This window comes from Delphinus delphis, chromosome 11, assembly GCF_949987515.2.
Source record: "Delphinus delphis chromosome 11, mDelDel1.2, whole genome shotgun sequence".
Taxonomy (NCBI): Eukaryota; Metazoa; Chordata; class Mammalia; order Artiodactyla; family Delphinidae; genus Delphinus; species Delphinus delphis.
The window spans coordinates 95,820,653-95,844,254 of NC_082693.1; the positions used below are offsets into that span (position 1 = coordinate 95,820,653).

Consider the following 23,602-nt stretch of genomic DNA (forward strand, 5'->3'; position numbering starts at 1 on the left):
AGCTGGTGTTTAAGGGAGAATTTCAGCTCCTACAAGATGAAAAAGCTCTGGAGGTGGATGGTGGTGATGGCTGTACAGCAATGTGAATGTATTTAATACCACTGAACTGTATACTTAAACATAGTTAAGATGATAAATTTTGTGTGTATAATTTCTTTTTTTCTAATGCATAGTTGATCTAAGAAGTAAATTTCACCCGTAAGTGTAACTTCAAGGCAAAGGCTCCCCTGTTCCCTATGAACAGACCTTACTATGTTGGAGCTGACCATGCTTAATACACAGTGAGGCACTTTAGGCCCAGAAGGTACCGAGTTCCTCTGCCAGGTGCTTCCAATACACTGATGCTCACATTCTCTCAGCTGCGGAGACTGCAGTTCAGTGAGTCCTGGGAACAACTGTCCCAAGGTCATAGCTGGTGAGCCGTAAAGCAGAGGTAAATCCTCGTTTCCTTGTGCCAAATTCCATGAGGCCTCTTAGCATAATCTTTTCAGAAATGACAGCTCTAAAGTAGGAATAACAAATGTTTATTCAGAAATGGATAACACAGTCTCCTCCATCCCTTAATGCCTCTTCCTCTCCTTTTGAACAAAAGAGACACAGATGGGGAATGCAGGGGGGTGGGAGGTGAAGGACACAAGGATTGGCCTACCACCTTCTGTTTCCCACGATGCCATCCTGTAGAACAGGGGGGCAAACAGGCTCTGCCCTGCAATGTACCATATGGCCAGCCAGAGGACAGGGCCCAGATGGCCAGGCAGCTGCAAGTGGGCTCACTGAAACCCTGTGATAAGCAGAGCAGCCTGGCATGGTACTGGAAGGGAGACAGGAGGATAAAGCCATGCAGTCGGGATACGTACCGTCCCTCCCGAAAGCAGAGTCCACGCAGTGATCTGTCTCCAGTACCTGCGAAACCAGGTCCTAGTGTCTTATGGACATTCTCTGGGGCCAAGGAGGGGAAAGTGTAGGAGGCGTGTCTCCCAGCTGCTGAAGAGAACTAAGTTTGCACCCATTCAAAGAGGGAGAAGGGAACGAAAGCAGCCTTCTTTAAAGTACTAGAAAGTGGAGCAGCAACAGGCAGATTCCTCGGGCTTCCCAGGCCTGGGCAACCTCAGACCTGCAGGACTGAGCTCGGTTCAAACCCTGGGTCCCCCCTGCTTGACAGATTTAACTCTGTGGAAACATGAGTTTCCAGGTTTTTCTTCACTGGACTGGCCCCAAGTAGGTCATGAGAGATCCTTAGTGTCTCAGGTCCCGTTTATACTTTCTAGGCTTGTGCCTTCCATACCACCTGCTACTGATCTGTAGCCCTCCCAGAATCCCGCCCCCCAAAACATGCCAGCTCTGCTAGGCTGGCTTCCCTTTACAGTCCCAACAAACCGGCAGGAAACTGAGAATGAATGTCACTGGAGCGATGCTGTGCTGGTATATTCTGGGGCTACCCCAGGTTCTACAGTTTTGCCCCAAATGCCTGGAACCATACTGAGGGAACAACTCACCAGCTTGCCTGGAAAGGCTGCTTTGCTCTTTCACCTCCCTCCCCACCACCCATCGCTCCCCTACCCCGACTGCCAAGGCAGGAAAATATCCTCCCATCAGGGTGGGTCCCTCACAACAGTGGAGCAGTGCCCCCTGGTGGCTGCTGGATATATGCCGCCTCTCAGCATCCCTAACTATTGTCCTGTTCCTGTACCTAAGGCCAGAAAAAAAAATCTAGCAGTAAGTCAACAACTCCTATTCAAATAACCCCCCAGACCCAGAGTCACAGAACAGGAGGCAGACCCTTTGAAACACCCAACTAGCAGAGAGCTGGCATTTGCACCAAAACCAGGGTGTGACAATGCTGTACTGCGTGAGAAATGGCAGGCTAATGATGAAAGCCCCTCCCAGCAGTGACACCCAGAAGGCCAAGAGAGCTGGGGTGGGGCACTCGGCACAATTCAAGGGAAGAGGGGAGTGTGAACTCAAGAATTTACTCTAGGTTGACAGAGACAGTACAGGTCCCCCAAACCAAGAGCCAGCGGTGCACTCTTCCTAGCGAAGCAAGTCTCACCCTGCCCTTGCCACAGGGTCCTCTCCAGACACACTGGTCTGGAGCCAACTGCGGTGAGAGGACAAGGGGCCTGTGACCTGATCCCCACCTAGGCCACCTCCACTGACCAGGAGAGTGAGCGGCAGAGATCTTGAGCTGACCTGGTTCCTATTAGGATGGCAGGGGCTTCCATTCCCCACTTCGAAAAGTTTAAAAAAGAGAAAGGGGAGTCAAACCCTCACCCCTGAAGAAAGAGCAGTGTCCTTCAAACAGCCCCTGGCCTGCATTCCATTGGGCCTCAAGAAGGCCACCCAGAGAATTCAGGGCACCATTTCCAGATAGAAAAAAACAATTTAGGGCTGAGTTTAGGGGGAGACACTCTGAGCAACACAAGCTTACCTTGGTGATGAGGTGGAGAGAGAAGAGACATACTACAGGAAATGTTAACATACAGAAGAGCACGGGGTAGAACACAACACAGAAAGGCGGGTACCATCCAGTGAGGAAGCTCTCTACCCCCGGCGACCCTTCCCACGCTCAGGGGCCTCCAGTCCAATGGCCCATAGGTCACAAGCTTTGTTTTGGGAAACAGAGCCACCCTCCTCTGCCCCCGCTTCTGGCTGTCTCGCTCCCCAGCTCAAAGTTTGATTTTGAATTCTGTGGGCTGTGTGGTCACAGAGGCCCCTGAGGACTTGAAAAGTGCCTTCAGGATGGTGTCAGGGTCCACTTCGGCAGGAGGGTTGGATGAGGCGGCAGAATTCACCCTGCGAGGCAGCTCACTCTCCTTTTTCACTGAGGGGCTGTCGCTCAGCCGTCTGTAGAGAGCAGAGAAAAGTCAAAGTCCTTGTGGGTTTCCCGTACGTAGAGAGCGGTCCCACTGTTAGCTGAGGATCTCTCAAAAGCTGAGCACCAAACATAATGCTTTCTGTACCCTTTTACTCCATTTCTTATAGCAAACCTATCATTTTTTAAATTTGCTGATGAGACAATTGAGATGCAGTCTGCTATGATCTGGGGTTTTAAGTTTAGGAAACACTGCATGTCCCTCAGGGATGGTCAAACACACATCGGCATATTACACATTCTGAGAAGTCTTATAGATTTAACTGGGTTTAGCCCAGTGGTTCCCAAACTCACTAGGTCATAAAACGCACATTTTTCAGAATACAACTTAATCCTGGAACACCGTTTAAGAAACTTATGTAAGTCACACGACGCAATATCCAGGGTTCAAAGTGCCGTCTTTCGGTATTTCAAAGTCTATTTCAGGCCTGCCCCACACTACCCCTCCCACCTTGGCAAGGTTAACATTCTCCCTGGGTCTGTGTATCCTTGTCTACAAAAGGACTTCCTTCTGAATGTCAGTCTAGACATTTTCTGCATCTCAGGCTTCAAAAAGTCCTCAGTCCTAGACCAGGCAATGTATGCCTGGGTATGTAACAAAACAAGGGGTAGCACCCAGCACTGCCCCCCAGAGTCAATCATGAGGAGGCAGGGTTTTCCGCTCACCCGGACAACGCACACACAGTTGTGCAAAGAGGGACACAACTGGCCTGCTCGCCACTTTCTTCTCAGGTGTTTCTAAATTATAAGGCTGGGAACGCGGTCTTAATGTTAGCCCCTGTGGGGTCAATCCCCTGCAGAAATGATGTAACAAGCTACTTTGTACAAATTTAAGCTTCCTGATTGGCTGCCTGCTATCAGAGCAGAGGAAATGGAATGGAGCTGTGATACAGGCAGTTTACCCCTCCGAACAGAGAGATGATCATGCAGAGTAGGCAAGCAGAAAAGCTCCACTTGGTCCCCAGCACCCCACCTTTGGAACTTACAGCAGGATGGGCTGGTCTGAGGTGATAACATTCCCATTCATGTGGAGGTTGCATTTCATTGGTTGCCCTGAAAAACCAAAAAAGAAAAGGCTCTGCCATGGGACTTCAGCTCCTCACACAAAAGGACATGGACTGCCATTTTCATTACCAGGAGTCAAAGCATACACCACTGGCAGCTCTGGCTGCACAGCTAGGGATGGGGCTGTCAGGTTTTGGCAAAGCCAGAGACTAAGAAAACCCCAGGGTTATGAGGTCCATGAAACCTTGCCAATGATGGCACCAAGAAGCCAAGTGGCAATAGAACTGGCTTCATGCAGGAGATCAGAGTCAAAGTAAGGGAAAAAGTGGACTCAGCATGAAGCAATCCAAACTTGTTTGTGAAACAAGTAGTAAGGGAAAATGCTTACGGTATAAAATTAAGTGAAAAAAAGATTCAAAGTCTATGTTCAGATGTCTACTTTGTCCATGAAGGATTAACCTTACAAGGACTGGATTCCCACTTTATATAGCATGTGATAAGTGTAACAGTAACAGCACAAAAAAAGGGGAAGAGGGAATAGAGCCCTATAGGAGTAATATTTCTAAATCTCACTGCAACTGCGTTAATACTAACCTGAAATAGATTCTGATAACCTACAATGTATACTGTAAACCCTTGAGCAACCATTAAGAAAGTGACTCAAAAAATATAGTGGAAAAAAATCATTAAAAGAACTAAAATGCTGCACTAGATTTTCATATAATTCAAAAGAAAGCCACATAAAGTGTAAACAGATTAAATAATCCAATGAAAAAGCAGAGGCTGAGATAACCAACAAGGATCTACTGTATAGCACTATACTCAATATTTTGTAATGACCTATATGGGAAAAGAATCTGAAAAAGAATGTGTGTGTGTGTGTGTGTGTGTGTATCTATCTCTGAATCACTGTGCTGTACATCTGAAACTAACATTGTAATTCAACTATACTTCAATTAAAAACATAACATCTCTGCTTGCTCTTAGTACACAGGTGGGCCCGGAGGGTTTAATGCACCAGGAGGTCAAACCACCCATCTCAGAGGAAGGCCTGCTGTGAGCAGTGAGGAGCAGCAAGGTCAGGTGGCTGCTTTCTCCCTGACTTACCATCCAGACACCGGTTGTTATACTTCTTATATGCAGTGATGGCATCGTCCTTCTTCACGAAGACCACCTCTGCTACCCCAGGATGGACCAGCCGAGCTCGCTTCAGGGCTCCACAAACACAAAAAAGCTCCTGTGAAGAACAAGAGGGGTTAGTTAGGGTTGAGGGAGAATTTTGGGCAGTCATCCTTCCAGCCTGCCATTCACACACTCCAGACAGGGCTCTGGGTTGACTGGTGGCCGCACTCTGACTGAACATGCCCAGCAGCCAAGATTTCAGGGAGGCTCCATTTTAGGTGGTCCTGGGACATCCACAGGCCTCAACCTGGGACCAGATGAGGGGAAGAGCTGTTCTGGCAGTGAGAACTGAGTCTGGGCTTACAAGCCTTGGAGTCCCTGTGACTCCAAGTCACCCCCAAAGTCCTCCTGCCTCAGTGCCCACTTCCTCAACAAGGGTAATAGTTATGGAATATGGAATTTCTGTCAAGAGTGTCTGTAATGAGAATGGACAGACATATAGGCTCATCAAAGACAGTGGCTAATATATCATCTGGGAATCAGTTAGAAACACAAATTCTGGAGTTCTATACAGGGTGACCAATCATCCTGGTTTGGCTAGATTGAGGGGTTTCAACTGAAATCATTTTCAAGGCAGTGCTTTGTACACTTGTGTCATCATCATCATTTATTCCAACTCCAATCCCTCCTCATTTCACAGACTGAGGCCAGAGAGGGAACCCAATATGGATACAGACTGCAAAGGCCAACTAGCACCCAAGCCATTTCTTCACCTGCAACTGCCTTCACAAGTTGGTTATAGGGACAAAAAGAAGATTTACGAAAAGGTCGTTGAAATGATTTGTTTCTAATGATAAAAGGGAAAATGCTACATATCAAAACCAAGATACGGAACTGAATACTAAGTGTGATTCTAACTTTATTAGTTTTTCTTTTAACATTACCTATTTGGGTAGAAAAGAGGTGAGGATGACTATTATTGGCAGTTCACTATGATTATTGGCAGTTTACTATGAGTAGTAATCATTACAGGTAATTCGTTTTTCATTCCTCTGTAATTTCAAAGATCCTGCATACAAAATGCCTGCCACACAGTAAGTATATAAATAATAATAGCTATAATTAACTCAATAAATAAAAGCTATTATTACTTTTATAATCAGGAAAAAATTGCTTTCTTTCTAATTTGTCAAGTCTTATACAAAGTAGGCAACAATTTCTATTCTCATGTGCACTGTTCACAAAGTGATCACCCAGCACTCACATTTCACAATTAAAACCATTAACAAACGTGGCGGCCAGTGTGGGCTGTTACAGAACCTGGGACTCAGCTGCAGGGAGAGGCTGGAGTCCAGCTGCATTCATTCTGTGATCTAACAGTTGAGTAAAAAGGGCACCTGGGTTCTTTAACAGTCTTATTGGTGCCTGAATGAAAATGAGGTTGAAAAGTCCTGGCTGAAAGAGAAATACCGTATGCTAACACATATATATGGAATTTAAGGAAAAAAAAATGTCATGAATAACCTAGGGGTAAGACAGGAATAAAGACACAGACCTACTAGAGAATGGACTTGAGGATATGCGGAGGGGGGAAGGGTAAGCTGTGACAAAGCGAGAGAGAGAGGCATGGACATATATACACTACCAAACGTAAAATAGATAGCTAGTGGGAAGCAGCCGCATAGCACAGGGAGATCAGCTTGGTGCTTTGTGACGGCCTGGAGGGGTGGGATAGGGAGGGTGCGAGAGAGGGAGACACAAGAGGGAAGAGATATGGGAACATATGTATATGTATAACTGATTCACTTTGTTATAAAGCAGAAACTAACACACCATTGTAAAGCAATTATACTCCAATATAGATGAAAAAAAAAAAAAAGAAAAGAAAAGTCCTGGCTAAGTCTGGGCCACCCTTCACTAGGTACCTGAATTGGGTTTTGCCCATGACTGCCAAGGGTGGGACAGGATGGACCAGAAGCGCAATCCAGAGGGGCCAACCACTAGGTAACACCAGTCCATTTCATCCCTTTTACTTTGGAGCTATCATGAAAACCCCTAAAGGAGGAAGAAATTCCAAAGACTGAGGAAAATATGAACCACTGGATTTTGCACAGTGGGACTAAATGATCCCATTCTAGCACAATTCCATGGCCCTGAGATTTAGGTTGGGCACCTGGCTCTGTTTTTGTTTAGGTTTTTTTTTGGGGGGGGGGGCCACACTGCATGGCTTACAGGATCTTAGTTCCCCGACCAGGGATTGAACCCAGGCCCCGGCAGTGAAAGTGCCGAGTCCTAACCACCGGACCACCAGGGAATTCCCCTGGCTCTGGTTTAGAAGCTGTGAGGAAAAGGGTTCACATACCTGGCCTGACTGCTCTCCTTTGGAAGGTCTGCTTCCAAGGCTGGCCCTTGGCTGGCATCTGGGAACTTAAGATTCTGGGAGGGCTCCCATAACCCTAACTGATAAGAGTGGGGCACTGAGCCTAAATTGTTTGTGCCGACAATACAGTTTATGCTAAACACTTGCTTTCCTTCTGAGTCTGGAATTTTGGTGTTAGGCAGAGGGTGCCTACATGACTCGTCCCTGATAAAAACCCTGGGCACTGAGTCTCTAATGAGCTTCCCTGGTTTCACACATGTCATTACAACCAACTGCTGGGGGAATAAAGTGTATCCTGTGTGGCTCCAATGGGAGAGGACTCCAGAAGTTTGAGTGTGCTTTTCTCCAGCCTTTGCCCCACGAATATTTTCCCTCTGTTAATTTTGCTTTGTTCCTGTAATGAATCTTAGCCCTGATACAACTCTATGCTAAGTCCTGTGAGTCCTCTTAGACAATCAGCTAACCGGGGGGTGCTCTTGGGGACCCTTGAAACAGAAGTGGCTTGAGATTTGAACTTCTGGCAGGCCACAGTACTCACAACAATGTCCTCCTCGGTGACTCGAGGGTGCAGATTATTCACGGTCATCTTGGTGCCTTCCAAAGGGCTGAGGACAGGCTGCCACAGACAAAAGAACGTTACCAGAAGTCAGTGAACAGCAGAGCTCACTTCAGGCGAACGACCAGGAAGGCCCAGAGGAAACCCCCATGGAGAGCCTGTCACAATTGGGCCCCTCTAATCATGCCCCCCCTCACCCTATGCCAGGGAATGGAACCTCTCATCATCTCCCAAATACGCCGGGCCCTTTCGGGCCGAGCCTCTGCCTGGAAGGCCATTCACGTTTCACGACCCGCCCGGCTCAGATGGCGCTTTCTCTTTAAAGCCTTCCTGTATCTGTTCAGTTGAATTAGATGCTCTTTCCTCAGTGCTCCTGGCAGCGCTCTGTTGTATCACCAGGCACAGTGCTCTGTCTGCAGCTCTGTTTTCCCTATTTGCCTGTGAGCTCTCTGAGGGCAGGGGCCACTGGATCTTGGTTTGCTCATTTGTAAAACGGGGGTGGCAACGCCCACCTCAAAGGCACTATGAGGACCCAACCGGATGCACACAGCACACTGCCCACCCAGCACAGGCTAACTCTCAACTAGTGTGGTCACTTCCTCTCCTTCACCTTCACCTCACCTCAGCAGGCGGCAGCTCTTTGGGGGGATCCTCCTTGTTCACTAACGTCCGGGACATGTTGGTCAAGGCTTTTGTTCGAACAGAGGAGGGGAGAGCAGGAGCTGTGTATGCATCATTCTGAACCACTTTGGTGAGAGGAAGGGCCTTGGACATGGAAAGCTTGGAACTGCTCACCCCAGCCTAAACAAAGAGGAAGAGAGGAATCTGAAAAGCTAGGGACCCAGACACCCCAAGGGGCTGACAACCCCCAGTATCTCAAGGCCTCCCACCTCCCAGTTCCATTATCGATCTAAAGCCAGAAAGGTGCCAGCTGCCAGGGAAGGGGCAGGAGGAGAGAAAAACGGCCTGCACGTGTGTTCACAGAAGCCACTTTCCAGTGTGGGAAGCCCTTTCCAAGAAGCTTCCACGCAGTCCTGAACAGGAGCCACAGGCTCACCCATACCGTTTAGACTTTATAAAAACCCTACAATTTGGAGTTAAGATGCCAAAAACTCGGGGTCAGGTTCACTCCTAGATACGCTTCTATCACGATGGGCTGGCTGGGAATAGGAACTCACTCTTAAGAAGGCCTGGACTCCCAGCTTTTTGGTCCCTGTTCTGCACAGAGGAACAATGTGTAGCCCTGCCTCCTCAGCTCCCAGACTGTCAGGGACATGCTGGCAGAGTCAGCATGTGCAAAGCAGCAGAAACAGCTCCATCCCTCACTCCCCTGTTACCCCTAAGTGCGGATGTGATCCCTTGGAAATATAAACCAGTGAACTCCCTGGTTTTAATGTGTCTGAGGAAAAAAAAATGCATGAGGCAGAAGTGGCAGGTGGTCTTGTCGTAGGAAAAAGGAGGAATGCAGCAGCCAGACAGGCAGATGATGGGACAGGGTCAATTCACCAGCTTCTGCCAATCCAGGTGAATCTAGATTCATGCTGGATCCCACATTTCTCAAGCGCCAGTGAGTGTAGTGGTTAAATACATAGCCTGGGAGCCAGACTGCTTAGGCTTAAATCCTTGATCCACTACTTACAAGCTGAGCAGATTTATTTCACCTCTCTGTGCCTAATTCCTCATCCGTAAAATAGGGGTAATAATAGTACCCATCTCACAGGGAGGGAAGGAAAGGAAGTCTTAAATAAGTTAATATAAACACAGGGTTTTTTCCAATTAGGGTTGGCCACTAACTGAGTTAGGAAAGGCCCAGCCCCTTTGTAACAAACTGGCATCATTCAGCTTCACACATCACATTAAGAGCTTCAACGGTAACCAGGAAATTAGTCCACATATTCAGTGCAGTGACCAAAACTGAGTCTTTGGATCTCTGAAGACCAAACAAAGGCACTTAGCTTGGGCACCCACTTGCCTCCCTATGTGTAATCTGGCCGCATGCACTGAGCTGAGCGTGATGTTCAGAGGTCCCTGATATTCCGAGGAACTACTTTCTTTCCTTCTCTGCATCAGCATCCTAGTCCATCGAGCTTTCCCTGCATGCAGGCTGCACCTGGTGGAGCCTTCAGGCAAGGCTCAGTTTATTCTTGTTAACACACTGCCAAGGGAATCCAGACTCAAGAATGGAGCCAGAGCTGCTGACCATGGAAGGAAGGGGACCAGGCAGAATGTCCTGCCACAAAGGAAATAAAATGTGATTCTGTCCTGTGGGATCACTTATATTTCCCCTGCAGTGACTCAGACACAGCAATTGGGAGCTGCAGCTCTGCACTTCACTATCTGTGGGATCTTGAACAAGTCAGTGGACGTGCTGCTGGTCTCAGCATTTATAAAAGCCAGGGGTTGGACTAGTTCCGGTTTTGATAATCTCATGACCCAAATGAAGAAATATTTCTGAATTGAAAGGCCCTACTCTCCACCACCTCTCCCATGAACCTGATCAGACACACCCAGAGTGTAGGAAGAAGGTAAGATGTCATACCACGTGGTGGAGAAAGCTGCCTGAGGCTGCAAATTTCATCTGTTTACTAGGAATGGGAGCTATAACATCATCATCTTCATCCAGGTCATATAAATTCTGAAAATAAAGAAATATAAGCTAACGTGGTATGCAGGCTCTCAACAGACATTTGGAGTAAGGACAATAGGGAGATGAGGGCTGGAGTAAGTGAGGTGGGGAGAGAAGTGGGTGCAGGGGGAGTGCCTGGGGAAACTGGTCTGGGAGACTGGGGCTCAAGTCCTGGCAGGCTGCCTCCCTGCCCCCAAGGGCGCAATGAAAGTGCTGCAATTCCAGTTACATCAGAAGTACCTTTCTACAAGTGGGTACCTTGTAGTTACCTATCAAGGGCCCCTAAAATGTCTGTTTATATCCTTTGGCTTACAAAGTCTGTGCCAGGCAATCTGGCCTATAGAAATAAACCCAAACTCTAGAAAAAGCTTTTTTCCTCCAAGATGTTCATAGAAGGATTTCTAACAGTGGAAATTACAGGAAAATGGTTGAAATAAACTCGAATGTCAACTCAATGGATCAAGCAGTTATTAAAATGTTTACAGTAAATGTGAAACAGAAAAACGCTTGAGTTATAAAGTGAAAACAAACAACATGAAACTGGATAATAACATAATCACAACTACAACTATGCATTAAATAAATAATAATCACACACACACACACACACACACACACACACAACACAGGAAGGAACCAGGGCAGAATTTCAACAGGGGCTGGCTGTAGAGAGCCAGAGCGTGAGGACTTTTTTTATCCCCTTCCTTAACCTTTCTCTGTTTTGCAAAATTTCTGTATAAGCACATACTACTTTTATAAAAAAAATAAAAATAAAAAAAATTTCAATTTGCCTCTCTCTCCCTATGCATTTAAGAAATTTCTTTTTAAAACTCATACACTGCAAAAAGTGTCAAATGTAATTAATCCCTCCTCCAACTCTTCAAATTGGAACCTTGGGCCAGGCCTCAGTTAATCCACTTGGAAGGCCACATCAAAACACGCAAGTGTGGGGGACTTCACTGGTGGTCCAGTGGGTAAGACTCCGTACTCCCAATGCAGGGGGTCTGGGTTTGATCCCTGGTCGGAAAGCTAGATCCTGCATGCGTGCCGCAACTAAGAGTCTGCACATCGCAACTAAGAAGTCCGCATGCTGCAACTAAGACCCAGCACAGGCAAAATAAATAAATAAATATTAAAAAATTTAAACAAACAAACAAAACCACACACGTGTGTATACACACACACACAGTCCACCTGTTTGGCCTGGTGGTTATTGACGACGTTGATCTTCATTCCAGCAGGATGGGCATGAGTTGGTGCCATGGCCTTCTGCTGTGGAACCTAGAAATACCCAGTGGTCACAATTCATCCCACAGGGCCTGCATGTGTTCTCTATATGAGTAGAGGATCACTTAACTTAAAATATGGTGGGCACTCAGTTTTGGTCTGTGGTAAAAGGCCCTACAAGACCGCCTTATGCCCAAAGCAGGAAAGCGACAGGAAGACTCATCATCCCAGAGATCATGTGACAATGCATTTGCAGGGCTCAATGAACCTGGCTTAATAAATGTTCACTGCTGCTGCTGTTCCTTTTACCAAAGATGCTGAGAAGATTAAATGATATTGTTTCCATTCCCTTTGGGGCAGCGGCTGTGCAAGTGGCCAAGACCCTGCACTAAGAGCCAGGTCTGATTGGGCTTCTATCCTGGTCCTCCCTCCCACTGACCGGTTGTGTAACTGTGCACAATTACTCACATCTCTGAGACTTAGATTCTTCTTTTATAAAACTGGGGTAATAATCCATGGTTGCAGTGAGGAATACATGTTAAGTACCTGCTACATAGCACGAGCTCAGTCAATGTTTTGTCCTTTCCTCTCACTTCCCTCTACTACTATCTCACTTAGAAAATCACTTAATTTCTCTGGACTACCCCCCACCCTTTTCTTTTACAGAAAAGTGAGATGATATCTTGCCTACCTCATATGGTTACTACACAAACAGCTGGGGGAATTGTCACTTTGCCTAAACACTCCTGGTCCTTGGCCTGAAACTACAGCTGTTACTGGTTTCCAGGAATCTGTGACAGGAGCCACAACCTACCTGGATGGTTTTAGTGAGCTTCAGAGCAGGAGTCACTGTCCCAATGGGTGGGCTCATGAAGGCAGCGGGGGAATTCCGCTTCAAGCTGATCTTCTCCCGGGCATCAGCCACCTGGTGGGGCTTCTGGGGCACAGTGCTCTGCTGCTTGCGGGAATTCAGCATCTCTCTGGCATCTTGCACTTTCCCTTTGATCCGGAACCTGGCATCTTTCTGCAAAAGCTTTTCCCGGGCATCCTTGACTCCCAGCTTGAGCCGGGCATCTGAGAGGCCAATCTTCTGCCGAGCATCAAATCTCTGCTGGAAGGTGGCTGTGCGTGCTGGCTGGCCGAGAAGGCTCTGTTGGATCCCAACACGAGATCGGACACCTCCAACTCCTGGTCTGGCATTGAGCCTGCAAATAAAAACTGCAACATTAAGAGGATCTGGATATCAACAGCAGGCTGTGGAAGTAGAGCCATGGTAATACCGGAAACAAAGAAAGTCCTGGAGAAACCAGAAAGCTGCTCCCTGTCAGAGGAAACAATGAATAGAGACTTCCGTAGTTTTATGACTTTTAACTCTGCACTGTAAACAACGTTAGGAGGGAGGGCCTGCTGGTTTCTATCACTAGGTAAGACTGTTTTTGCTCCCAGACCAGGTGTTTTTAGACAGTATGATAGACACCGCCAAACAATACCACAAAAAATAAGAATATTTCCCAGATATCAAAACCCCACACACTTGAAGAGCAACTTCAGTTTCCAAAGTGCTTCCACATCCTTGCTCTCAATCAGCACTCTCAGCACCCTGTGAAGCAGGCATTATTATGCCCATTTTACAGCAGAAGAAACAGGCTTAGAGAGCTTGAGTGATTAACGAAGGGTGCCCAGCTGGCCTCTGGCAGCCTCCTGCCTCCAGGGCAGGCAGATATCCCCACTGGGCTGGGACCAAGAAAGCCAACACATGGGTCTGGCTTGGAGCCAGAGGACTAACAGACTAAGATATAAAGACTTGGTAGACAGAAAAATAATCACTCTGAACTGTTTCTATTCACAATACTCTGACTCCAAATGTGTAGGTTTTTTCCTCACGCCAACTAATTCTCTAAGTCTCTAGACACCAACTGGGTGTCTGACAGCTCAATTCTGACACTAACTACCTAGAGTTGGCACAGACTCCACAGGTTAAAGGCTCAGTCCCACAAGACTGCCCTCAAGTCAGAGGTCAATTCCAAGTCCTGGGCTTCCTGTTCATCTGATCGACGGGCTATAAATGGAGGGTTCACACGACCCCCCCCTCCTCAAGTTACATAATTTGCTAGAATACCTTACAGGACTGAGGGAAACAGTTTACTTATTATTACCAGTTTATTACAAAGGATACAATTCAAGAACAGCCAAAGAGAAGATATGTGTAAGGCAAAGTACAGAGAAAGGGTATGGCAACACCACCCTCCTGGCACATGGATGTGTTCACCAACCCAAAGTTTCTCCAAACTCAATTGTATAGGGGTTTCTATGGAGGTTCCATTACCATAATTGATCAAATCACTGGCTACTGATGATAAGCTCAATCTCTAGCCCCTCTTTTCTCCCTGGAGGTCCAGGGTAGGGAGTGGGGTGGAGCTGCAAGTTCCAACAGGCTAATCATGCCTAGGTCTTTCTGGTGACCAGCCCCTGTCCTGAAGCTCCCTAGGGGCCTACCAAGAGCTGCCTCATTAGAACAAAAGATGCTCCTATCACCCTTATCACTCAGGAAATTCCAAGGGTTTTAGAAACTGTGTGCCAGGACAAAGACCAAATATATACTTATCACAGTCTGCAACAACAAAAATGTCAATCCAGAAACTGTTAAAACTGGAAAGGAACGAAACTCCATAAAACAAGTCCCATTCTCTTCTGGGGCTCCTTCGTTGGCTCTTCTAATGGCTTGCGAGGAAACAGAAGACGCTTCTAGTCCAATCCTGGAAGTCCTCTCTGGGATCTGTGGGCTTCTGCCCACCCCACCATAAGGCTTCCAGCCACACAAACAGTCCTGTGGCAGGTGCCCTGCCTGGGGACACCAACTCCTACGCCTCCTCTTTGGGAAACCCTCTCTGATTCTTCCAGGACAGCCCTCCTTTGTGTCTATTATCCTTTGTGTTCTTCCTTTCTCTCCCTACCCTGGACTGGGAGGGAAGTGGCGGATGGGGCTCATTCCTGATTCACTGCCCCGTGCTTTGTAAGTGTTGCTGAGCCCTGGCTCAGTATCAGAAACATCTAAGGAGCTTCTTAAAAATATAGATAGCTCTAAAAAAAAGGAAAGAAAACTAACAAACAAAAAAATACAGCTCTCTAAACCCCACCCCAGAGCTACTGAGTCCAAAATCTGGGTGAAGGCCTGGGCATATGCATTTTTCACTCGACAGGTGATCCTGGAGAACAGCAGTGTTGAACATCTCTGACCTGGAGTTAGAAGGTAAAACTACTGAATAAACAAGTTCCTATACCATGTCCCACATCACTGCGCAGGCCTCCCAGGAGGCATCCTTCATAGTGGGCAAGCCACTGGGTTCTCCTACTGCCTTTCTTCCTCAGCCAGCGGGAGTGAGACTGTCCACCAGCTCCTCTGCTAACAGCAGGAGTGCAACCAAAGGTGAGTCTTCCTGGCACCAGTAAAAGAAAACCTGGACCTTCATCTTGTTATTCAAAGCATAGTGGAAAAACACCTGCTGCCACTACTATGCCAGAGCCAGACCTAAGGCAGTGATGCATAACGTCATTTTCTTTGAAAAATGGCAAATTAGGATTTAAGTACTTTCCGGTGGGTTTATACAAAAAACAGGTGGAAGGGACTTCCCTGGTGGTCCAGTGGTTAAGACTCCGCACTCCCAATGCAGGGGGTCTGGGTTCGATCCCTGGTCAGGGAACTAGATCTCACATGCCACAACTAAAAAAAAGATCCTGCAGGCCACAACTAAAGAAAGATCTCACACGCATCAACGAAGATCCCGCATACCACAACGAGGACCTGGAGCAACCAAATAAATAATTAAATAAATAAATATTTAAAAACAACAACAACAATAAAAAAACAGGTGGAAGAGAGAGTGGAAGGGATCATTTACAGAATCAATCAGATTAGGTTTAAGGTGGGTAGGTGGGACTGCTTGTCCATCCCTGCTCTATTTTCTCATGTAGAGACTCTGGGAGACTGAGGGGACTTCCCTGGTGGCACAGTGGTTAAGAATCTGCCTGCCAATGCAAGGGACACTGATTCAATCCCTAGTCCGGGAAGATCCCACATGCCGTGGAGCAACTAAGCCCGTGCAACACAACTACTGAGCCTGCGCTCTAGAGCCCATGAGCCACAACTACTGAAGCCCGCGTGCCACAACTACTGAAGCTGCGAGCCTAGAACCTGTGCTCCGCAACAAGAGAAGCCACCGCAAAGAGAAGCATGCACACTGCAACGAAGAGTAGCCCCTGCTCGCCCCAAGTAGAGAAAGCCCACGTGCAGCAACGAAGACCCAATGCAGCCATAAATAAATAAATAAATTTATATATGTTAAAAAAAAACCCAAAACTGAAATTGAGTTATTTGTAGTGAGGTGGATGGACCTAGAGTCTGTCATACAGAGTGAAGTAAACCAGAAAGAGAAAAACAAATACCGTATGCTAACACATATATATGGAATCCAAAAAAAAAATGGTTCTGAAGAACCTAGAGGCAGGGCAGGAATAAAGATCCAGACATAGAGAATGGACTTGAGGACACGGGGAGGGGGAAGGGTAAGCTGGGACAAAGTGAGAGAGGGGCATGGACATATATACACTACCAAATGTAAAACAGATAGCTAGTGGGAGGTAGCCACAAAGCACAGGGAGATCAGCTCGGTGATTTGTGACCACCTACAGGGGTGGGATAGGGAGGGTGCAAGGGAGACGCAAGAGAGAGGGGATATGGGGATATATGTATATGTATAGCTTTGTTGTACAGCGGAAAAAGAACACTGTAAAGCAATAATACTCCAATAAAGATGTTAAAAACAAAACAAAGTCTGTGGGGCCATGGGAGGGCTTAGAGGTAGCCCAGGGTTTCTGGAAAGAGTAGTGTCAAAAGGCACCCTAGGCAGACCAAATGTGGAGAGCGCCCCCTACAGCCCACAGCTTGTAGTGTCTTTGCTCTCGCAGAGGGGGAGGGGGGAGCTGAGGAGGCGTTTAAGTTCTCCCCATTTCCCCACCCTCAAGAGCATTCTTTCACTTCTCCCATATAACTTCCACAGCTGAAGGCTCTCTCCTTGGAGCCCTCAAAGCACTGAATAAAGCTATTAAAGCACTTACCACGCAGCATCACAATGATTTGTTTACAAGCCTGCATCATCCACAGGATTAAGAGCTTCCCAGAGGGTACATCCTACAGCTCCTCCCCTATGTCAACAGTGCCCCAGGGGAATGACAAAGGCTCAGAGAGCTATGTCAGGGATCCTACAGGCTACTAACTTACATTCTCCTTTTAGGCTCACAATCTCTGAGATCACCTGCCATCACTTCCATTTTACAGAGGAGAAACCAAATCAAAGAGCTAGTGGCATGGCTGGGACTGGACCCCAGACTCCAGACTCTTTCCATTATAACAGATTCCAAGCTTCTCTCTTTCCTACTCCAAGCCCCAGGGGAGGTAAGACGGGAGAAGGGGTGGCTGCCCTGGAAGGGCTTCTCCTAGAGAAAACTGCCCCTGCAAAGCCAGTCCTCCACCCAGCCCTCACCAACTGGTCCAGTGCCCTGCTAGGATCCTGGCCACCAATTGCTCTCCCAGCTGAGAGAGGGGCACCCACACAGCCATGGCACAGGGCCACTCTGGCCCTTACTCCAAAAGTGGAACCCACAAGGATCTTGCTGAGCTGCAGGAGCTTCAGGAAAGGTCTCCTGGAAGAGAAAGCAGCTGGTCTCTTTGTAATGAGTGGACATTACAAAGGGAACCAGGCTGCATACACACTGACAGTAGAATACTTCATTGACGACCAGGTCCACCACACAGTGGACGTCAGACACATCCTAACCCAAACCTGAGCCTGGCCTCCTGAATGAAGATGTCCTATCTTCATCTGTCTTCTCCAAATCCCACCTCCTCCCATCACCAGGGTACCCCTACCAAAGGTTCCTGATATTTATAACTACAGGAGGTGGGATGATCTTATCGTGTGATACACCATGATTTTACAATACCATAAAATTGGGCAAATCTAGACCCAATGGCATAATTATGCTTTCAAAAAGTCAAGTTACCCAATTTCACCAGTCATTCAAGCAATTAAACATTATTGCCAAGAAAAAAAAAGAAAAAGCTACTGAAAGCAACTATTTTGAATAATTAAAGGAACAATGAGATTCTTTTTTAAATGGATGTAGGATTATCAGCTTATCTCTTTTTTTTTAAAAAACAATTATTTTATTTATTTGTTTTTGGCTGCGTTGGGTCCTTGTTGCTACGCAGGCTTTCTCTAGTTGCAGGGCGTGGGCTTCAGTAGTTGTGGCACGTGGGCTCAGTCGTCGTGGCTCACGGGCTCTAGAGCGCAGGCTCAGTAGTTGTGGTGCATGGGCTTAGTTGCTCCGTGGCATGTGGGATCTTCCCGGACCAGGGCTCGAACCCGTGTTCCCTGCATTGGCAGGTGGATTCTTAACCCCTGCGCCACCAAGGAAGTCCCAACAATGAGATTCTTGAAAACAAAATTCATATCCTTGAACAGAGAATGAAGAAAGGGGCAGATTCAAAAGTTTTCTGGTTCATTCCAATTGGGTCTGAAAAGTAAACCTTTGCAGAAGGAAGGGCGGGGGAGATTAGGCTTCTGAAACCTTAATTTATTCATATTCCTCAACAATTTCCCTTCTCTGATAATTTGTAATGGCTGTTTGAAGTGTTGCCATTGAGAATTCACAGAAGTCCCTGGTTGATAAGCAATGTCTGCCATGGCCACACAAGGGGCAACTGGCTACCACGGTTTATGAAAGATTTTACAAAGAAGGCACTCTCAACTAACAGCTTTGAGCACTTACTACAGATCCATAAACTTTGACCCACCTCCTTTAACCCTCACAACTCTGAGAATTAGGTTATTATCCACCTTTTATAGATGAGGAAACTGAGATTCAAGGAGAGTAACTATCCCAAATAACAGAGCTATAATGGTGAAAGCTGGATTTGAACTTCACTATACCTAGTTAAAATACCAATAAATCAAGCGTGGGTCAAAAATAAAGAACAGGACTCAAGGAGTTAAGGAAGGGTGAATACTGTCCCCAAGCTAAGGAAAAAATTAGGACTCCAGTCACATCCAGGGATATAGCGTACCCTCTAGTGACGAGAGGGTGAGCACACACACTGAGGCTGGCGGACAGGGTGCTCACCAGAAACCCACACACCATACTGCTTGTCTAGCAAGGAAGACCACCAAGATGTCCCGTGCTGGTATTTTTATCTATTTGAACAGCACAAAAAGGTACATTTTGGGGAGGGAGGTGATACAGCTGTGGACGCAAGAGCACGAGTAAGCTACTTTCCCTCAATTCCATGTATTCAGTTCCCTGGTTACACCAGTTCTTTCAACTCCTTTCATAAGCAGCTTTAGGGGGTTTCAGTGTTCAGGCTTTTTATAATCATTGCTCCTCTCCCTGCATGAAAAGACAGCCATTCATCCCAGCAAGCAGCAGTACTGCTTATATGGCAGGCATTAGTCATCAGGAATTTTTCAAATAAACACTCCTGCTAGAAGCAGGTCTCTAAAACATAGAACCAGTTATGTTACCCTCCTGCTCCAAGAACTGCTAAGAGTTCTCTAACAAAGCCCAACCCCTCAGTGGAACCACTAGTCTGGCCCCCACTGCCTGCAGCCTCACCTCCCACGGCGGACTATCTGATGTTCCCGAAACACATTCTGCACTTCTGGCCTCAGTAAATGTTCGGGATGGGGAGAGAGGGAGGTTTTGAGCAAGTCTCTTAACTGCCTGGCCCCATCACACCTTAAACAGTGCAACTGTACACTGCTTCCAGACGCTCCCCAGGCACGCCACCAGGTCCTAGGAAGAGTGGTGTGGGCGAGAGGGCAAATGCCCTCTGGAGCCTGTGCCCCTCCCCCAGTCCCCTGCTGGAGCCTGGCATACACATGACCAGGGAGGGTCTGTCTGAGGCTAGGAATGCCTCACCCTCTTGGATCTACCTGTGGAGAGCAGAGTGGCAGCTGGCTCTGGACAGATGTCCGGTCCAAAGGATTCGGGCCCACAAGGGGGACCCTGGACTATTCTAAAGTGGATTTTAATCCATGGGGGTCTCTGGGTTAGAACGTGTGTGTTGAGGTCATCTTAGGGAGGAAACACAGTTTAGTTCTAACAATTACTGAGGGTCAATTCTGAACTATGTGCTTTAGAGACACAAGGAAAAACAAGACATGATCCCCTTACCCTCCAAGAGAGTCTTGTGCAGATGTTTCATTTTAAATTATAATTCTTCCCTTCTAAGCTAATGTAGCAACTCATTTACCTCCTCCTTGTTTTAGATCTATTTTCCTTCACCTTATTTCAATAAGGAAACCAGCAGTGAGTACCAGGACCAGAGCCCTGGCCTGAACTCAAAAGTTCCCTAACCTCCTCTCCCCACGGCTCCAAGGACTCTCACATATGCATCTGGCCCAGAGCTGCTCACCTCCAGCACACTCAAGGCCCAACGTCCCTACTAAGGCTGCCGTGTCACCTTCATCTAACGACATGGAGGGAGTGACAGACAGCTATCCTGTGAGGGGTGAACTGAGCAAACCAAAGACGGGGTGACTTGACTAACCAAATCAGTGATACTCTCACATCTAAAGGAAGAAATCGACAAGAGGGGCAGGCCCACGCCACAGCTGGTGCCCAGTGCTGCCCTGGAAGGACTCATCTATGGGTCTTGAACAACTGAAGCCACTAGAGATGTGCTGTGTGTGGGGAAGGAGAGCACCTCACCATGGCCTGGATAAAGTACCATGAAATCATTCCCCCCTTTCTCTAATTTCATATTAATCAAGGAACCTTTTGATGATTAACTGGGGGCCAGGTAATAACGATGATGATGACACCTTTCTTGACTCACACAGTCCGATGAACACAAAACAGAATGGCTGCTCTGAAGAACAAGCAAATTCCATGACCTGTGAAAAGGGGTTATTCACACTTCCACGGGCTCAGTCCTTTGCTATTTCCACTAAGAAGAGGAAAGAAGTTTTCTGAGATGGTCATAGGTTCTTTCTTCCTAAATTATTAAGCACAAAGTTCTTCCTGGGACATCCATGCTACATTAAACCAAAGTTTCCAGTAAGGTGATTTCTTCTAGAAAGCATGTAAAATACCCATTTGTTTACTGTAGGAACTGACGTTTGTTCACTGAAATTTGTTCAGACCTTTCAGTCCTTGCTGGGGACTCCCTCCCCACCCCATCTAGTTTTTCCCTTTGCTGGCTGTGCAAGCAAACTAAAAATGGAGATTCCAGCAGGTTTAACCCAAACACAGCATGCAGTCCAGTTTCTTCTACACTGTCTCTTGGCCTGCACTTCCCCCAATCCAATCTTCACATAAAAGCAAAGCAATATTCTCACACTGAAGACTGGATGTTACTTCTGTACTTAAAAGCCTTCCTTAACGATGATGATAACTAACATCTATTGGGCACTCAGTACCCATCAGATGCTTTCTGATGTACTTTAGATACACTGATTGTCTAAGTCCTGACAACACCTAATGAAGTGAATATTATCCATGTTTTATAGATAAGGGAAGAGAGGCATGAAGTGGTTAAGTAATTTTCATAAGATCATATGGAAAGTGGGAGAAGCAGGGATTGAAACTTGGCAGTCTGACTCTAGGACCCCAATGCTTAGCTATTATGTCCCCTGGGGGAAGGGATTTGCGCTTCTAGTCTTTTTTTCTTTTTTTTGCGGTACGCGGGCCTCTCGTTGTTGTGGCCTCTCCCGTTGCGGAGCACAGGCTCCGGACGCACAGGCTCAGCAGCCATGGCTCACGGGCCCAGGCGCTCCACAGCATGTGGGACCTTCCCGGACTGGGGCACGAACCCGTGTCCCCTGCATCGGCAGGCGGACTCTCAACCACTGCGCCACCAGGGAAGCCCTGGGCTTCTACTCTTTTAAAGTCATTTGCTAAACCCTTACTATCTGGTACAAACTTTAAAATATACATTCTTACATTCTCATTTAATTCTCTCAACCACCTACCAGGAACCATTATTACAAATGAGGAAACTGCCCAGCTCAGAAGTCACCTGGCCAGGGAGGTACAGACCCAACAATGGGCCTTGCCAAGGGACCAGGTCTGCCTGGCTGCACAGTCTCTGCTCTTCCCAGGGGTCCACATATCCTCCCTTCCCTGCATGCCCACCCAATGCCCAACACAAGACTGCACACATCAACACCAAAAAAAGTACAGACGGCCTGCAGTCAGGAACTGAGGGAAGTGACTGCAGGAAGCGCAGGTCCTGGGAAGCTGGCTCATTCGGCAACTGTCGAGCAAACCTGTGAGACCTGGATGGGCTTAGAAGTGGCCCGAGGACCCAGCACCAATTCCACACCAGTTACTAGAGGGAAGACCTAGGAGAGAACCACTCACACGTAATGGTAGAGTAAATTAATGCTGGGTGCCTGTCATGAACCAGAAGCCAGGTGAAGCGCTGGCTGGTGAATTCCGTGGTGGCGGGCGCAGTGGCTATGTGTGCAGAGGTGAGGGTGGGGGGATACCTTTCAGAGAGTAAAAGAATCCATTTTCTAGCCACAGGCACGCAGGCAGTGTTAATAAATTCACGTCTGCTGAGTGAATGACTACCTGAGAAAACTACATCTACCTTTACAGCCCGGCTGTTTACAGGACATGTGAACTAATTTAACGCGTGCTGGAAAACTACTGGCCTAAGTTCCCACTCTTTCATACAGGTGAACTGGAGCGCACAAAGGCTGGAAATGACTAACAACATTTGAAGGTCCAGGGGAAGTCCGGAGCACCTAACTGCGAACCATCCCCGCGACTCCTCACCCAGATACAGAACAGTCTTCTCTGCGAACCATCGAGAAACAGCCGGCCTCCAGCCCCGTCCCACCTGTTTCTCTGCCCAAGCCTGAGGCCAACTCAGCCAGCTCATAAAGTGCACTCGGCACCGATCTCAGCTCTCCGTGGCTTCGGGCAACTCACTCCGCCTCCAGCTCCTCATCTGGAAAATGGGGAAAACATTAAGAGCGGGCCAGCAGGGCTGCGAAAAGAGCAAAGACCGCCTGGGCAGCAAAGCGCTTAGAGAACCTGAAATGCCGCACAAAGGGAGTCGAGTGTTAGAGAACAAGCAGGCGCAAGATTTGGAAATTAAAGGTCTGGGTGTGGATCTCGGCTTCGGCACTAACAGACCGGCAGAGTCTGAGCAAATCACTTGCCCGCGCAACTCCAGTCGTCCTAACTCTGAGGCCGCGCTGAGACCGTGGGGCAGCGCCCGGCTCCTCAGACGAGGGGCTGCGCCGGAGAGACCCTCCGGGCCGCGGACAGCGCGTCCCCTCCACAACCGCAGCTCCGCCCCCCGCGGGGCGCCCCTCGGGCCGCTCCCACAAGCCCCTCAGTCCGGCCCCTCCGCCGTCAGCGGTCCGACCGGCCTCTCCCCGGCCCGCCGGAGCGACGGCGCCTGCAGCCAGTGGGCAGCCGGGCGGCCGGGCCCGCGGCGGCGGCGGCGGCCGGGCCAATGGGGAGCGCGGCTGTGGCAGGGGGCGGGAGCAGACGGCCCTCCGCGTCGCGCCCAGACCGTTCCCTCCTCCGCCCCGAGCCCCGCTAAGACTCGGGCCGTGAACCCCGAAAGAAGAAAAGGCCGCTCACCGCCCCTTCGCCGCAGCCCCTCGCTTCCGGATGAGCTCGTCCAGGGAGATGTCCGCCATCTTGCACCGCCGCGCGAGCCGCGAGCAGCTAATCGTCCCTCAGCCCTGGAGCCCGCCCCTTCGGCCGCTACGGAGCAACTAGCGGCTTCCGGCGTCC

The 23,602-nt window shown here is 48.1% G+C and overlaps 1 protein-coding gene across 2 annotated transcripts; it reads right to left on the bottom strand.

Annotated features, from left to right (window-relative positions):
- Nucleotides 1–508: 508 nt before the first annotated feature.
- On the bottom strand, nt 509–23,561 carry POLDIP3 (DNA polymerase delta interacting protein 3). Of its 2 annotated transcripts, XM_060025785.1 has the most exons (9): nt 23,447–23,561; nt 12,603–12,993; nt 11,756–11,842; nt 10,475–10,570; nt 8,557–8,736; nt 7,918–7,995; nt 4,985–5,114; nt 3,859–3,925; nt 509–2,844 (listed from the first exon to the last, which is right to left on the bottom strand). In XM_060025785.1, the coding sequence occupies exons 1-9, from the start codon at nt 23,503–23,505 to the stop codon at nt 2,667–2,669; spliced, it is 1,266 nt and encodes a 421-aa protein (XP_059881768.1). In that variant the 5' UTR covers nt 23,506–23,561; the 3' UTR covers nt 509–2,666. The 2 variants fall into 2 exon arrangements, with proteins under 2 accessions (XP_059881768.1, XP_059881769.1); XM_060025786.1 differs by lacking the exon at nt 11,756–11,842.
- Between the last annotated feature and the right edge of the window lie 41 nt (nt 23,562–23,602).

Excerpts from the sequence above, each read along its gene's own strand:
- POLDIP3 (XM_060025785.1), bottom strand. The coding sequence starts at position 23,505 with ATGGCGGACATCTCCCTGGACGAGCTCATCCGGAAGCGAGGGGCTGCG. Across the intron at positions 7,996-8,556 it reads AAGAGCTGCCGCCTGCTGAG|CCTGTCCTCAGCCCTTTGGA; the intron begins GTGAGGTGAAGG and ends TGTCTGTGGCAG. Across the intron at positions 3,926-4,984 it reads TAACAACCGGTGTCTGGATG|GGCAACCAATGAAATGCAAC; the intron begins GTAAGTCAGGGA and ends TTGGTTTTTCAG.